General features: G+C 46.6%; 2 protein-coding genes across 2 annotated transcripts in view; one reads left to right on the forward strand and one right to left on the reverse strand.

The window, feature by feature from the left end:
- LOC103531214 (M1-specific T cell receptor alpha chain) overlaps positions 1-16,493 on the forward strand; it is a 79,935-nt gene that overhangs the window by 19,758 nt on the left and 43,684 nt on the right. The gene's annotated exons all lie outside the window — the stretch shown is intronic.
- On the reverse strand, positions 2,097-5,537 carry LOC103531211. The gene is made up of 2 exons (XM_030465836.1): positions 5,194-5,537; positions 2,097-2,707 (listed from the first exon to the last, which is right to left on the reverse strand). The coding sequence occupies exons 1-2, from the start codon at positions 5,512-5,514 to the stop codon at positions 2,384-2,386; spliced, it is 645 nt and encodes a 214-aa protein (XP_030321696.1). The 5' UTR covers positions 5,515-5,537; the 3' UTR covers positions 2,097-2,383.

Genomic DNA, 16,493 nt, shown 5'->3' on the forward strand with positions numbered 1-16,493 from the left:
TATTTCTCCTCAGTTTTTATGGGTAGGGATTCTCCTCAGGTGTATCACCTCCCTGAACCTCCCCAGAGACTCTCTGGTAGTGGAGCAAAACCCACTGTAGCAGAATGAAGACTGAGGAGTTCACACTGTTCTGGACATACACAAATCCATGAGGTCTCTTGGGATGAATGCTAGGGTGTTCAAGACACTGACTGGATAGTCTCTGCTCAGTCTCTGGAAAGCAGATGGAGCAAATACTCTTGGAACCCTTCTCTAAGTCATGACAGGAAGCAAGGGTGTTGGAAGCAACTGCTATGGGTTTACTGGGGGCAAATTCTGCCTCCCCAACCTCATGGCTTTCTGTGAGGAAGTGACTGGCACTGTGGGAAAAGGGAGGGGCACTGTCTGGGGGCTCCCTTTATTTTAGCAAGAACTTTCTTACACACATGTATGTCAGCTGTTGGGGAATTGTTATTGTAGCCCTTGAGGCAAGTTAAACACTTACTTTTACTGAGATGTGAAAAAACCCAAAAACCAAACCAAACCAAACCAACAAAAAAACCCAACCAAACAAAAAAACCCAGAGAATCCAGACAAACAGCCCCTCTTTTCATTTGCATAAAAATGTACGCATGTGTTCTCTAGACAGATGTACACAGACAAAAACACATTTCTACACACACCTGTGCCCCAACAGGTCCATGTATTCACACCAGTCACACACATTCATGCTGTCCTGTATGAAAGCACGTTTGTGCTCAAACACACACACACACACACAGCTGTGGATACAATGGCCAAACACACACACAGATGAGTCAAGGCTGCCATGGCCTTTTCAGACAGTCAGCTTCTCCACATCTCACATCTGTGTGGGAAGGATAACATGAAAAGTAGAGAACATCCCCATTGCTGCAGCCCCCTATTGATCAGTGGGTAAGGGTCAAGGCACCCTGCCAGTTGTTTCCTTCACGTCAACAAATGCCAGCTCTTGAACCTGCTCAGAGCATCTGTTGAATCCCTCTGTCAAAAGGTTCAGCAGGGGAGTAGAAACAATGTAAACAGCCACTCTTGGGTCTATTGACACTTTTGAATGGCCTCCCATGTAGCTGAAGACACATGGGCCATTGAAACACCACAGCAGTGAAATGGGAAGAATATGTTGAGACATCTGTGAGGAGGTGTAAAGGATTTCAGACACACAAGTGAAGAACTCTCATCAACCTTATGGCCTTCAGTCATTCTGAGGTACACTTCATGACACATAATGTGCTTTTGTTGGAGGAGATAGGTGTGGGGATTTCCATCCTTCCACTCCTGCACTTTTTTCATGTCATATGGATGTTCATGCAGAAAACAGGATATGAGACTAGTAGTTACCAAGAGGCAGTTCCACCAATCAGAAGGGATAACGTTCACATGTGGAAACATCCTCTCTCCCCAGAATATGTCCCAGTTCAGAAATATATCATTTCGCTGTCTCCATTTCTGTGCTGAATATTCTCAACTCCCACATCCTAATCTCCAGTTTCCAGTCTCAACACATCCAGCAGCATCAGTGACTTTTCCCTGCAACTGCTTGCCCATGGCTTTTGGCCATGGCCCCTACACTGGGTGGTCAAAGGGAGAGGAAGTTGGAAGAACAGCCATGGGTGATCCCAAAGGCTGTTTTCTACATTACCACTCTTCACATTCTGCAGTGAAAATCATTCCTGGGTCACCACACCAACCCCCTACCACCCCAGCATAGCTCCAGCGCTTGCTGTGGAGCACCCTTCCTCCAGACTTCATGAGGCTGCTGAGCCCTCAGTCATCTGGGGAAAGGAAACAGCAAGGCAAGGCCTTATGGTCACTGGCAGCAGAGCATCCAGGAATGCCTTCTGCAGCACAAAGGGATCAGGCCCAAAAAAGGAGGCACTGCAAGGTGGGGTTCCATCCTTCCATTCCTCTGTGAATGGACGGGGGTCTCTTTTTCCCTCATCCCATTCCACCTCAGAGCAACACCTACCTCCTTTGAAACTGAGGAATGTCCACAAAAGGAAACACCACATGGAAAACAGGTTTAATGCAGCAGAACTTTAATGAGACGAAAGAGGGGAACAAAGTGAATCTGAGTGTAGGTCAGCAGTGAGAATCAGGGGAAGCCAAGACTCTGTGGTTGTGGAACACAGAGAAATTCCTACATTAAATCTGTCTTCCTGACCCATAGTGAGAGGAAACAAATGGTTCCCACCACACTGGCTGTGGCACCACCATGCTGCAAAGGGGAACCAAAGCAAATATATGAAAGAAGGTCAAAGCCATTCACCCCTACTGAAAAGAAGTCCAAAAGATCGATTTTCTTCCCAGCACCTCCCAGCACCTGTCCTTGAGGTGTCTTCCTTGGGCTTTCACAGCTTCTTTATCAGTTAAGGAACCTTCTGCCATAGTAGCGGCTGGAAATGCCAGAGAGGTCACAGCAGCCAGAGTTGATGGGCACTCCATCACAGCTGAGGATGCTGCCAACAGCAGCAGAGGTGGAGGAACCCACGACGGTGTTCTGTGGGAAGGAGCTGAGGATGGGTCCGGGCAGGGTCACAATCACAGCAGGAGGCTCAATGGCAACAGTGGAGCTCTGGCACTGCCTGACACAGGGCTCATTGCAGCTGTTGGCCAGAGGGGTTGGGCCACAGGGTCGGCATGGCAGGCAGGGGTTGTAGCAGGACATGTCCTGGGGCTGGAGGTGCACCTGGGAGAGGGTAAAAGTGTAAAAGGAGGAAGCAGAGCACAAGGTCAAATAAGAGGCAGCCTGATTAACCTGTCACAAAGGGGTGCTGGAGTTTTGGCAAGATGTCACAAAATTTTTATTGCCCGATACATAGCAGCCTGGTCCAGAGAGGCTCTCTACAAATTTTGTAAACCAAAAGCTCCCGCAGCCATGTCCCAGGCTCTCTAAGTAGAACTTCTCCCCACTTTTCTCTGTCAGGAAAGATACAAGCCCCAGCACCAGGCAAAGGAAATCTAAGCTAAGCTACACATTGAAGAGAAATCTCACTTGGAAGAGGAGGAGAAGGGTTTCAGACTCACCTGATTCTGAAGGAGAAGGTGGCAGGAGAAGGGAATGAGAGAGTGAGGACTTGGGCAGCCTTTTATATTTGCTCTTCATAGCTGCAGGAGCAGAGGCACCCTTAGCATAGGTAACTATTTCCCGACAAGCTCATCTTGGATGCAAACCATGACAGCTAATGATATGGGCTGTGCTTGGGTTTCCAGCACTGCTGCCTTTTCATTTCCAGGTCTTAGCCATGCCCATTTCCCAATGAAGGCGTCTTCAGAACACCAGGATTAAAGGTTTCACCAATATTTCTAGGGCAGGAATTCAGCCGTGCAGATGGAAGACTCTGCTCAGGTTCTGGATGGGAACAGAGCAGGTAAGTGAAGTCAGCATGAGTCACTCGGGTGGGGCTCTTTGAAGTGTCATTATCAGGCAGAAGCTCAACAAACCTCAGCCAGAAGCCATGGGCTGCAATGCATGAGGGCACTCCATGGTCTTCCCTTTCCATCTCTCCTCAAGCTCACCTCTATGTCCTCTTGCTCTTTGTCCCTTGCTGTTGCATCCCAGGGTGTATGTGTTGTGTTGCTCAGTTTTGACTACATCGAGCCTAACACTGTTTCCAGGAGAGCCCTCTCAGACTGACTGTCTCAGCAGAGGTCATGGTTCTTGGTGTCCCTGATCATGAGAGAATAAGCTGAGACCTTGGACATTGCAGGTGCTGAATGAAAGGCTCAGGATCTCTGATATTGCTTTGCTCTCAGTGGAAGGAGAGAATTCTTGTCTATCAGAGGGAAAGCCAAAGACCTGATGGCTGCCTTGGACTTGACCTGACAAGGACTTTTATTGCAATGGAATCTCAGTCTTAGTGCCCAGCAACTGCCTCTTATGGTCTGGGATGCTGGATTAAAGATTGCATCCTGAAAGCCTTCTGCTGTCCCACCAGGGTGTCCAGAAAATACTCCCCGAGGTGAGTGAAAGTTCCTGAGCCCATCTCTCCTTCTGAATGTTTGACTCCCTTGGCTTAGCTTCAGTTTCAAGACTGCGAAGCCAAGGCTTACCTCCTTTCCTTCTCTGACCTCAGTGCAATCACTTTTCAGGGAGCTCTGATTCCTTCCCTGAGGAGCTTCTTCTGATCTGAGGCTCCAGTGTAGGTGACAGACAAAATCATTTATTTCTGAAGAGTTAATAGTCACTGTGGGCAAGTAACATGAAGGGGATGTGTGTGCCTAGTGATTAGAAGGACCTTAACAGCCTCTTTCATACTTCCTTTATGACAAATTGGAGATTAGTTCATTCAGTGAGAGGAGTTTTTACAGTCTCCATTCTGGAGCAGAGTGATGCAATGGAATCTGTTCCAAGCAAGGGCTGATGCAGATGACCTCTGAAAGTCCCTCCTGATCTGCACTCTGACTCGATGAGTCCTCTAGACCCCTGCCCTCCCTGATGCCTGCATGCTCACTGGCTGGTGTATGCAGCCTGGGAGCTGGGAGGGGGCGGGAGTAGGTGCTGCAGTGTGAGCCAGGAGCAGGGACTGGCAGGGGGCAGCAAGGCACGGGCTGCAGAGCGTCAGGATGAGGCGGTGCTGGGGTGAAGATCTGGCAGGGCTGATCGTGGCGCTCTTGGGTGCGTGGTGCAGTGCTGGACGGGGGCTATGTTCGTGCAGCACCAGACCGGGGGCTCAACACACGCCCTCCTGCGCCTTCTCCTTTTTTATTCCCCTTCTATCCTCCCTTCTACAGTCATGACTTCTGTCCTCAATGAGGTCACTCGCTCCCAGCTTACCTTTCTCACTCAGTTGCTCCATTTCTGTACCCATCACTCCATCCACCCATCCATTCCTCCCAGCCAACCTCTTTCCCTCATTCCCATCTCCTTCACTCTGACTGTACTTCCATAAATCCCTCAGACTCTCTCATCTCCAACCAACCACTCTCAGAAAAATTATCTATCCCTCCTTTGTTCTAAGAACACATCCCCATTTTCTCTGAGCCGTCTTCTTCTCTCATCACCTGCTGCATATTTCCTGCTGAAGCAAAGTGATTCTTCTTTTCTCCTTGGCAGTGGCTGTGGGCAGAGCCGAGGTGCAGCAGGAACCACGAGCAGAGACCACCGAAGGCACCGCCATCAATATCAACTGCTCACACCCCAACCTCCAGCCTTTTGAATTAATATACTGGTACCGTCAGTTCCCGGGCCACGGACCGGCATTCATCGCACTCGGTCACAAAGGCTCCAAAGAGCTGTCGGCCCCGCCGGGGCGGCTGTCGGTGGCGGCAGACCGCCGTTCCAGCGCCCTGTGGCTCTCCGGGCCCCGGCGCGAGGACGCGGCGGTGTATTACTGTGCCGTGGGAGACACGGGGAGAGGATCCGGGGCTGCGGCCGCGCAAGAACCGCGGCGGGCGGGGCCGGGAGTGTGGGGCGGGGGGACAGCCCCGGGCGGGACCGCCAGGGAGCGCTGCCGCTCCGCTCGGCCTCGGGCCCCGGGGGTTCCCCCGCCCCATCCGCACCGACACCGACACCGACACCGACACCGACACCGGCATTAGCACCATCCGCCCTCTCTCGGCACGCAGACAGAAATCCCCCATCACACTGGCAACGGCCCCCCCAGCGGGGCAGGAATGGGCCCGGGGCGCTGTCGGTGTCTGTCCGTGCTGACCCAGCTCTCCAAATCCTCGGCCAGAGGCTTCAGAGGAGCAGAATGAAGGATCAGCTCTGCTCCGTCTCCCAGCTGGAATTCCTGTCTAGGTTTCCCGAAAATTCTCTGCATGTGGACTGAGGCAGAGCAACAGCCATGGCCAGTCCAGTAGTTGCATCAGATACACATGGAATTGGCCCTGCTCAGCCCTATCTCCATCCTTCTTCCTGTACTCACTGAAATCCAAACTGTATTGATCCTTCCCTTTCACAGTCTCTACTGGTTCCCTGAAATATCCCATGACTTGTACAGTACAGGGGGAATTTTCAAGTTCATCTCTTTCTGTCACCTTGTTTTGCAGAAGCACCTCTCAGTTTCTGAGATGATCCTCTCCTCACCCTTCTGGCAGATGCTATGCCCAGAAAGGGGCCACATTCTTATACCTGGATGAATAGGGAATAGATACCTTTGAAGCAGGGGGTAGTGCTGAATGTCCTCCTGCCAGAGACACGTGGTTTGTCTCATTCTCTGTGAGATGTTAACAATAAGTGCTCTTCCAGAGCATTTGAGAAGGGATAAAAAACCCCTGTCAAGAGAGAGAGAGATAGAATCTCAGTGCAGACATTACTAAGGAACAAGGAGCTCATTGGATCAGAAAAACTGCCTGCAGCCTCCTCTTGCCTGGCAGCAGACTGCTTGATCCCTTCCTTTTGATTACCACCTCAATTTTAGATGCCCCAGCACCCTTTGCCTGTGAGACCTGCAGCTGAGAACCAGCACTTCTACACCACCAGCGTCTGTCTGCCTGGGACAATGCTCAAGCACCTTCTGACTTGTGGGGCCAGGAAAAGCTCAGTCAGGCTTGATTGACCAAATATGAGCAACCCCAGCAACACTCTTGTCATGTAAAACAATAGACAAGATTCTCTATTCAACTCCTTGATCTGTTGCCTTCATTTTTATGTCTCTTCTTGAGCTCTGGAGTCTGACCAATGCTTGGCTTGGGGAGAAATGGTGGGGAGGCATCCCCATGTGCAAGAGTCCCTGGGGGTTCTCTGTCCAATATAAAGCTGCTGGTGGCTGCATTTCTGGGATGTGCATTTCTGGGATCTGGTTTGTCCCTCTGTTCATGAATCTTTTGTTATGTTCATTCTGTTTTGGAAAGCAAATAGCTGTCCCTGGAGAGAAGAAGTTGTAGAGGAATCTGTAAAATTATGGTGGCAAACCAACATAGTCTAATTTCTGGAGTGATGTCATCTCAGTAGGCCATAACAGCATCTGTTGACAGTGAGGTCTTCTGAGGAGACAAATAAAGTTCAGGCTCTGCTGGAAAAAAGTGACTGGGGAAATATGTCCACAGGAGAAATGAGCCAGAGGGAATGAGAAGACAGAGTGAGATGCCTGGAGAGATGTTGGGGCCACATTGGGTTAATGGTTATTGGGGCCTAGTTAGAGGCTTTCTGAGAATGAGCTAATGGGAAAGAGATAACTTAATTGGCAACAGAAGAGGAAAATAATTATGTGAGAAGAAGGTTCCATGAGAATGGTATGTGTAATTGGAATACAAAGCCACCTGCATGATAAGATGGTGTAAACAAGACTTCTCTATATAAAGTGAGTGCAAGTTGTTAATAAACGATTTCATACAATCATATTGGTGTGCACATGGAATCCTTAAGCCTCCGCACACTGTCTTTCCACAAATGGCACCCGAACAGGGACCCAGGGTGGCCCGGACGAGGGACGAAGGATGGCCTGGAACAGGGACTCTCATGCTGTTGCTTCCAGGAGCGATGAAGACATTTGAATGAGAGAGGAGCGGAGGAGCATGTCGAAAGGAGATTGCTGCCCCGGCAGTCTGTGTAGCTGGTGCCTGGCTACGGAATAAATGAGCTCTGAATTGAAGAATCTTGCCCTGATCAGGTGAGTGGCTGGGGAGGAGATGGGGTCTACACTCTCTAAAGAAGAAGAGGCAGTAGTTAAGCTCCTCCAATATATTCTCTCTAAGAGAGGTTTATTACACCAAGGCAGGACCTTACATGAATTACTGAAATGGGCACGGGATAGAGACTTGATCCCCTCGATGCGTACTGTTTTTGAGTTACCTACTTGGGAAGCCATAGGTACTGCCCTGTGGAAAAAAATTAGTGATGGAGATAAGGAGGCACGATGCTTAGCATTACTTTGGAAGTTGATTAAAGAAACCTTAAAAGAAATGAAAAGTGAGAGGTCAGCAGCAGCCTCAGCGTTTGCTGCCTTAACGCCTGATTTGCGAGTACCGATGAATGCTCAAAATGTGGGCTTGACCTCTAAACAGTTGAGACACCTAAAATATCCTTACCAGCACCTGAAGGGACTATATTGATTCAAGCTTAGTCAGCTGTGCCATTTGACCCTGGGGGTTGGATGAAAAGTAAAAATGGGACCGAGAAGCAAGACCAAAAGCGACCAAAAACACCACCAGAATCGTCGGAGGACCCAGAGGGAGAGAAGCCGGAGAACACAGGCGAGGAATCTTGGAATGCAGACTCCCGACCTTGTGCCTGCCTGCCACGGCTCCTGACTGCTCTGCCACCTTTCCACCTCCAAAGTTTGATTTATCTTCTTGACCACAGTTGCCATCAATTAATCCTCTGCGTCACCTGTCAACACCATCAGTGCCTGTTATAGAGCAACAACCAAGGAAAGAACTGGGACTTGGAGACAAGCAACTAAGGAAGCTGCTGAAGAAACTGACAGAACTGGAGACCAAAGTTGAGTATACCCCTGAAAAAACCCTAGTTTTGCTCCAGGGAACATCCCGAACCATGGGGCACTAATCCATTTTTACCCCCTGATCCATTCCCTATTCCTGCTCCTATTTCCCTTAACCCTTTAACACCCGCTGCTCTACCTCTTCCAGATCCGACATGGGGAGGGGAGGGTAGTGGGGGGGGGTGGTAGTGTGTATCCAGTAACTAGATGGAAGAGAATTATTCAAATGCTATAGTTGAAGGAGAAATGGTTCCCAATATGAGTCCAATGGTTTTCCAGTGATTGTGGGACCAGGAGGAGGAGGTCAATGGGTTGCATCAGATTGGAAACTGATAAAAGAAGCCAAAGGTGCCATCGCGCAGTACGGTTTGAAATCGGTTTGAGTCATTTACTCAATCTCTTTTGCAACATCTTTTTACTGCTCAATTGTTGATGCCATACAACACAAAAATGCTCATTGATACTCTGTTAACTCCTTCTCAACAACTGCAATTTCATCATAAATGGTAAATGCTACATGAAAATGCAGCTGTGATTCCTAGACAGAACACTGATGCATTACACGGAGTGCAAGCACAAATGTTACTGGGTGCTTGTCCTTTTGTATGTGCAGATTTCCAGGCATGGTTTCAAACTGAAGTGTTACAACTTTCACAAGAATTGGGATATAAAGCTTTGCAAATTGTTAATGGTCCTGCACAAGCAACCCCTTTCTTTTACAAATATTAAACAGAGGAGAGCAGAGTCATATTCAAAATTTGTGGATCACTTCTCTTCAGTGGTAATATCACATCTCAATTTGTTAAAAAAAAAAAAAAAAAAAAAAAAAAGAGAGAAGGAAAAAAAAAGAAAAAGGAAAAAAAAATTTTTTTGTATATATGTCGGCATATGACAATGCTAATGAAAAAACTAAAAGTGCATTAGGACTACTCCCAAAAAGGTGCTACAGCAGCCCAATTCTTAGAAGCTGCTTGAGGTAAAGATGCTTAAGATAAGGCTGCTTAAGAACCATCATTGCAATATAGTTCTCAATATTGATGTATATTGTGGTGCATGGTACACTGGTGTTTCATACAGAGATAAAAAACTTGGTTGGTAATTATACTTGCAGTTTTGGTTTAGGAAATTGTACCATTTCATTTTGTTTCAGGGTAACTTTACCAGATTTTAGTGGCAATATCGTTTCATTTTTGAATCTTCTAGTGGTGGTTGTTAGTTTTTTGTATATATTGGTGAGAAGTAACACAAAACAAAACACAGTTATGAGAATGAGTATGCCTTTTTGGAGGCTGAAAGTTGCTGTGGAGAGTGAGAGTTGCTCCTGGTACAGATAGCACCCACACTCCTGCCCCCACAGCCGCTTCTCGCCCCCCCGCACACACTGCTGCTGCTCAGAATATGAGCCCTGCTGCAGACACCACAGCTGAGAAAAAGAAAATTGTGTGTGTGTGTGTGCCTTTGCTGTTTATAGGCTTGGAGTTTTGTCTCTAAACAATTTTATTAGGCCTTTTTGGGTTTCAATTTGGCAACCATGGAGGAAACTAGGACTCCACCGTGCCATGATCTGGGAGGGGTCTGGGGATGCTTTTGGGGCCCCCTGATAAACTTTTGTCGGATAAGCCTCCTCTACCCCCTTGGTTCTATGCGCCAGTGGACATCTGAACTTCCTCATACTAAAAAGTTATTTGAGTCCTTCGACTGCAGTGTGAAATGTGCTTTTCGTATTGTGTTGTATTGATAACAGGCTTTTGTTAATGTTGTAATTTATGTGATCATTTATATGTTGATTATGGGATCTATATCTATATGTTGATTGTTGATTGTGCTATTCTGTTGCACTGCTAAGCAGATGAACTTAACTTTTGGTATTTTAACACAGATGCTAAAAGATGTTGATAGTGTCAGACATGCAGTTTTACAAAGTCGTGCTGCTACTGACTTTTTATTGTTAGCTTTTAGGTTGTGTTTGTGAAGACTTGGATAGAGTGTATTTGCATAAATTTAGCTGATCATTCAGAGTCAATTCACAACCAAAAACGATTGATTAAGATAACATGAAAAAATTAACTGTTGCATATACTGGGTTAAATGAATGGTTAAATCATTTAAGGATATGGGGATAGCTTAGAGCTTTAATTAGACAAGGTTTATCGATTATATTTGTTATTATTGGTTTTGATTAAAAAAAAAAAAAAAAAGGGCAGAGCGCGATGTCAAGACATCACTGGAGTGGACCCGAGACAGATCATTTTGCCCCTTATGCAAGACTATTTGGTTTGGCTACTGCGAACTTTAACGGACCTGCAAATAGCTTTGGCGGGGAAATAACGAATTCTTAACGCTTATATCTCTTGTTACCACTTTTATCTAACATGCAGTGGGAATCATGTAGTTTTTTGCCTGACAGTCCAGTGGATGGCATAACGGTCTTTATGGATGCTGGAAAAAAAATCCCGTAAAGCTGTTGTTACCTGGGAGGAGACACCTGGGCAATGGAAAGAACATTTAATTCAAGGGAAGTCATTTGACTCTTTGCAAACCCTTGAACTTACTGCGGTTATTTGGGGTTTTGAAACGTGGAATAATACTGCTGTAAATATAGTCTCTGATTCACTTTATGTAGTAGGTATTGTTTTGAGAATGTATCATGCCATTTTGAAGGAAATTTCGAATAAGCATTTGTATTTCTTATTGCAGAAGTTATTGAGACTCTTAGCAGAAAGAGAACATTCTTATTTTATCACTCATATCCGGAGTCATCTTAGTGACCAAGGTTTGGCTATCTGTAATAACCGAGCTGACCATTTAGTTGCACCAGTGTGGACTGGTTCTTCTGTTGATGTTTTTTCACAAGCTCGACAATCTCATGCATTTTTTTCTCAAGCTGCTAAAGTGCTAGCGAAGCAATTTCATTTACCTCTGGGGGATGCCCAGGGAATTGTGAAATCTTGTCCTGATTGCCAAAAGGTTGATCTTGGTACTGAGATGGAAGTCAATCCTAAAGGTCTAAAATCCTTGGAACTGTGGCAAAAGGATGTCACTCTTGTACAACAGTTTGGACGCTTAAGATATGTGCATGTTGTTATAGATACTTTTTCTATGGCCGTTTGGGCCTCTGCTCAGACTGGTGAGGCAACAAAACATGTTATCAGACATCTATATGTATCCTTTGCTGTTCTTGGAGTACCTCAGTCTATTAAGATGGACAATGGCCCCGCTTATTCTTCTGCTCGTTTTCGACAGTTTTGTGGACAATGGGGTATTCGACATGTTACTGGTATTCCTCATAACCCTACGGGTCAAGCAGTAGTGGAACGTTGCCATTCTGTACTAAAGACACTCCTTGAAAGACAAAAAGGGAGGAGGAAGGGAGTCCTCCTCAGGACCGGTTAAGTAAGGCTGTGTATGTCATGAACTATTTACGCATTACAGGAGATCGTACAGAACCTCCGATACTGATTCACCAAAAAGCTTTTGCAGACTTTGCTTCAGAACCTTCCACAAAATTTTGGTGGAATTCAAGGATTCCATCACTAGACAATGGGAAGGGCCAGCAGAAGTGAAACTGACTGGTCGAGGTTACATGTGCTTACTTACAGGTACTGGAGTGCGTTGGGTACCGAGCAGATGGGTTTGACCATGGAAACAAATGCCTTTAAATGTGGATTCACAAGTGATAATATTTCTGATATAAGTATCTGGTTTGGGAGATTGTATTGATTTATTTTATTTTAGGCTGATTCCACCAGATTTTAGTAGTAATAGTGTTTTGGTTTTTAAAGTTTTTGGTAGGTGTTAAATTTTTCTCATATATTGGTAAGGAGTACGATAGATTCATGAGAATGTTTTTCAGAGGCCGAGAAATGCTGCGGGGAGAAACTTTCCCCCCCCCCCCGCCTCTTTCCCCCGCGGCTGCTTTTCAACCCCCCTTCGTGTGCCTGGCGATTGCTCCCAGCAAGGCTGCTACAGCTGCAGGTGCTGCCTCTGCCCCCGCAGATACTGTAGCTGTGAGCCCTGCTGGGAGGGGAGGAAAGGACACCACAGAGCCTCCTTAAAGAGACAAAAAAAGAAAAGTTTCTCTAATGCCTTCTGTAAGGTATGAAGCAGAAGTGGGAAATATTTTTACATAGTTCTGGGCATCAAATGTCCAGGCCTGAATTTTGGTAGGCAGTAACTTGAGGGTTACCTGCTACTCATGAAAGCTAGTGATATTTTCTTTTCCTTGAAAGGAGATTTTAGCTATCCATGAAATAGAATCTTTTTAATGTGTTACGCCATACAAAAGATGAAGACATTTACAATCAAAAAAAAAAAAAAAAATTTAACTTCAGTTAGGTAGTGTCACTACTCTGCTTTTATGCAAACTCCAGTTATTTTAAAACAACTTACTTTGATGGGCACATTGATTATAATTTGATCTATTATTTAAGAGAAGAGTTTAAAGGATGCTCAAAGCTGCACTGCAAAATACTGTATACTGTGCAGGGGAGTGCTGTGATACAAAGAAATTTCTTCAAGTTTAGTTTGAAACCATTAGAATACATGATTCGATAATAAAAAAAAAACAAAAAAAAAAAAAGGGGAAAGATAAGGGAAGAGCGTTTACCCTTATGGGAAGAAAAAAGAGCGTGACCTCATGATGAGAGCACTAATGAGCTATCAATAACATTTGTGATCAAACTGGTCAATGCAACAATTGGGCCTAGAATATAAGGGAAAATTTGAAATTTGGGTTTCTTGCTGTTTCATTTGTATCACACATAGCAAGAGGAAAAGCCTTTGGTAAGAATTGATAAAAATCATAAAATATACCAGTTAGCTTGTTGGCTTACAGATTTAATTAGGCAAGGCTTATCAGTTATATATGTTATTATTGCTTTTATATTACTACTATGTTATTATGGCTTTTCCATCAGTATATATGTTATTATTGCTTTTGCATTACTAGTATGCTGTTTATGACAATATATCATTAGCATGTTATCTTACGTAAGAAATAAGTCAGAATTGCTCAAAAAACAAAAAGGGGAATATGTTGGGGAAACAGTTCAGAAATATGCAGGTTGTGAGCAATCCTGACTTACTTCAGGCCACATTGGGTTAAAGGTTATTGAGGCCTAGTTAGAGGCTTTCTGAGAATGAGCTACTGGGAAAGAGATAACTTAATTGGCAACAGAAGAGGAAAATAATTATGTGGGAAGAAGGTTCCATGAGAATGGTATGTGTAGTTGGAATACAAAGCCACCTGCATGATAAGATGGTGTAAACAAGACTTCTCTATATAAAGTGAGTGCAAGTTGTTAATAAACGATTTCATACAATCATATTGGTGTGCATATGGAATCCTTAAGCCTCCGCAGACTGTCTTCCCACAGAGAGAAGTGTCTCTATGACTCACGCTTACATAGATGAGAATCCCCATTTCCTGCTGCCTGGGATGAGAAAGTTGTGCTTTCTCACCCAGGTCTGTTCTAATGCTGGGCTTTATGGAAAGACCCATTAGAAGATCTTGCAGGAGATAAAAGATATATGGGAGGGCAAGTAATAAAGCCATTAGAATATGGGGGGTCAGTGAGAGGAGTTTTTACAGTCTCCATTCTGGAGCAGAGTGATGCAATGGAATCTGTTCCAAGCAAGGGCTTATGTAGATAACCTCTGAAAGTCCCTCCTGATCTGCACTCTGACTCGATGAGTCCTCTAGACCCCTGCCCTCCCTGATGCCTGCATGCTCACTGGCTGGTGTATGCAGCCTGGGAGCTGGGAGGGGGCGGGAGTAGGTGCTGCAGTGTGAGCCAGGAGCAGGGACTGGCAGGGGGCAGCAAGGCACGGGCTGCAGAGCGTCAGGATGAGGCGGTGCTGGGGTGAAGATCTGGCAGGGCTGATCGTGGCGCTCTTGGGTGCGTGGTGCAGTGCTGGACGGGGGCTATGTGGGTGCAGCACCAGACCGGGGGCTCAACACACGCCCTCCTGCGCCTTCTCCTTTTTTATTCCCCTTCTATCCTCCCTTCTACAGTCATGACTTCTGTCCTCAATGAGGTCACTCGCTCCCAGCTTACCTTTCTCACTCAGTTGCTCCATTTCTGTACCCATCACTCCATCCACCCATCCATTCCTCCCAGCCAACCTCTTTCCCTCATTCCCATCTCCTTCACTCTGACTGTACTTCCATAAATCCCTCAGACTCTCTCATCTCCAACCAACCACTCTCAGAAAAATTATCTATCCCTCCTTTGTTCTAAGAACACATCCCCATTTTCTCTGAGCCGTCTTCTTCTCTCATCACCTGCTGCATATTTCCTGCTGAAGCAAAGTGATTCTTCTTTTCTTCTTGGCAGTGGCTGTGGGCAGAGCCGAGGTGCAGCAGGAGCCACGAGCAGAAACCACCGAGGGCACCGCCATCAATATCAACTGCTCACACCCCAACCTCCAGCCTTTTGAATACATCTACTGGTACCGTCAGTTCCCGGGCCACGGACTGGCATTCGTCGCATTCGGTCACAAAGGCTCCAAAGAGCTGTCGGCCCCTCCGGGGCGGCTGTCGGTGGCGGCAGACCGCCGTTCCAGCGCCCTGTGGCTCTCCGGGCCCCGGCGCGAGGACGCGGCGGTGTATTACTGTGCCGTGGGAGACACGGGGAGAGGATCCGGGGCTGCGGCCGCGCAAGAACCGCGGCGGGCGGGGCCGGGAGTGTGGGGCGGGGGGACAGCCCCGGGCCGCTCCGAAGCTGATGTTTGCAGCACAGGAGAGGGGAGGGGAAGCAGGCATTTCCTTCAAGACTGATGGCTTCTTCGTCCACTGATGTTCACCGTCTAGGCAGATTTGAGCTGCGCGTCCGTGATTTACATGGCCACCTTCACCTTGAAGCCTTGGTTACCAGAGTGTATTACTGCAGAGTTAGATGCACATCAGCGAAGGGTTCTATCTCCACAGTATGCAAGGTATCCACCTAAATGAGAAACACAGCAAAGGGTGTGGCTTTGCCAGGAAACAGTTAAGGGAGTAAGGTGTTGCCCAGGAGCATCTCTTTCTAGTGTCAGACTTGCTCCTTGGCACTTCTCTGCTCACCGGCTCCAAACACCAGGATTTTGCCCCCAGCCCTTGTCCTTGCCCCAGTCCTAGTCCATTTACTTTCATTAGTGGCAGCAGTGGCTGGGGAGCCCCAAGTCCTGCCTTTATACCTTGCACAGGTGTACAATTATGATGGGGATTGTGCTGCAGATTCCTCTGCTTTGACACCCCACCTGTCTGCCCTACTCCAGCCAGTACTGAGCCAACCCATAGGAATGTGGAGTCCATTCCCATATTTTATAAATTTATATATTCACCCACGAAAATACCTTTATCTCCTTATCAGCTGCCTCACCCTGACTCTGAGTCTTAATTTGTGGAGCTGTACCAAACAGCTGCTTCCAATTAACACAGGTTGAACTAAGCGAAACCTGAAACCCTTTGAACACAACACCTGGTTTTCCCAGCACCCTGAACATTACGAGGATACATTGTGCTTTCAGTAGTCTAACTCTAAAAAAGAAAAAAAAAGCACACAAAAGCAGATATCTCTACTGCAAGGAAGATATTTTCCCTTGCAGTGTAAATCTTCTGAAGAAAGAGGCAAACCCAAGGAAAAAAATGCAGGGAGCCACTGAGACTCTTCACTCTCTGGATGCCCTGAACCCCCAGGACCCTGCTCACTACTTCTGCACCATTCACAGGTCATGTGGATATAGGAAATCCAGCTAAGCTTTAACACAAACCTTCTAGGACTTAGCACAGGATACACGAAGTTTTGAGCAGATAATTGTTGAGATTTCTCAGACTCTCTTCAGAAGAGACAGGCCATCACTGTGCACCTCAGGCAGTCCTGGCCTCTCTGCAAGACCCCCTTTTCACAAACTGATGGTTTCTATCTCCTGTGTCCCAGTTGCAGTGTTTTTTTATTTTTTATTCTGAGGAGATAGTTCAATATGTTTGTGTCACCCAACCAGCCTGGCTACTCACGTGATGTTTTCTTGCACCAGTGAGAGCAGAGCATTGAGGAGCAGCCCTGCTTTTGTTTCAGGGGTATTTAAGGGTGATGAGATCTAAGGCAC

The sequence above is a fragment of the Calypte anna genome, chromosome 27 (assembly GCF_003957555.1).
Source record: "Calypte anna isolate BGI_N300 chromosome 27, bCalAnn1_v1.p, whole genome shotgun sequence".
NCBI lineage: Eukaryota > Metazoa > Chordata > Aves > Apodiformes > Trochilidae > Calypte > Calypte anna.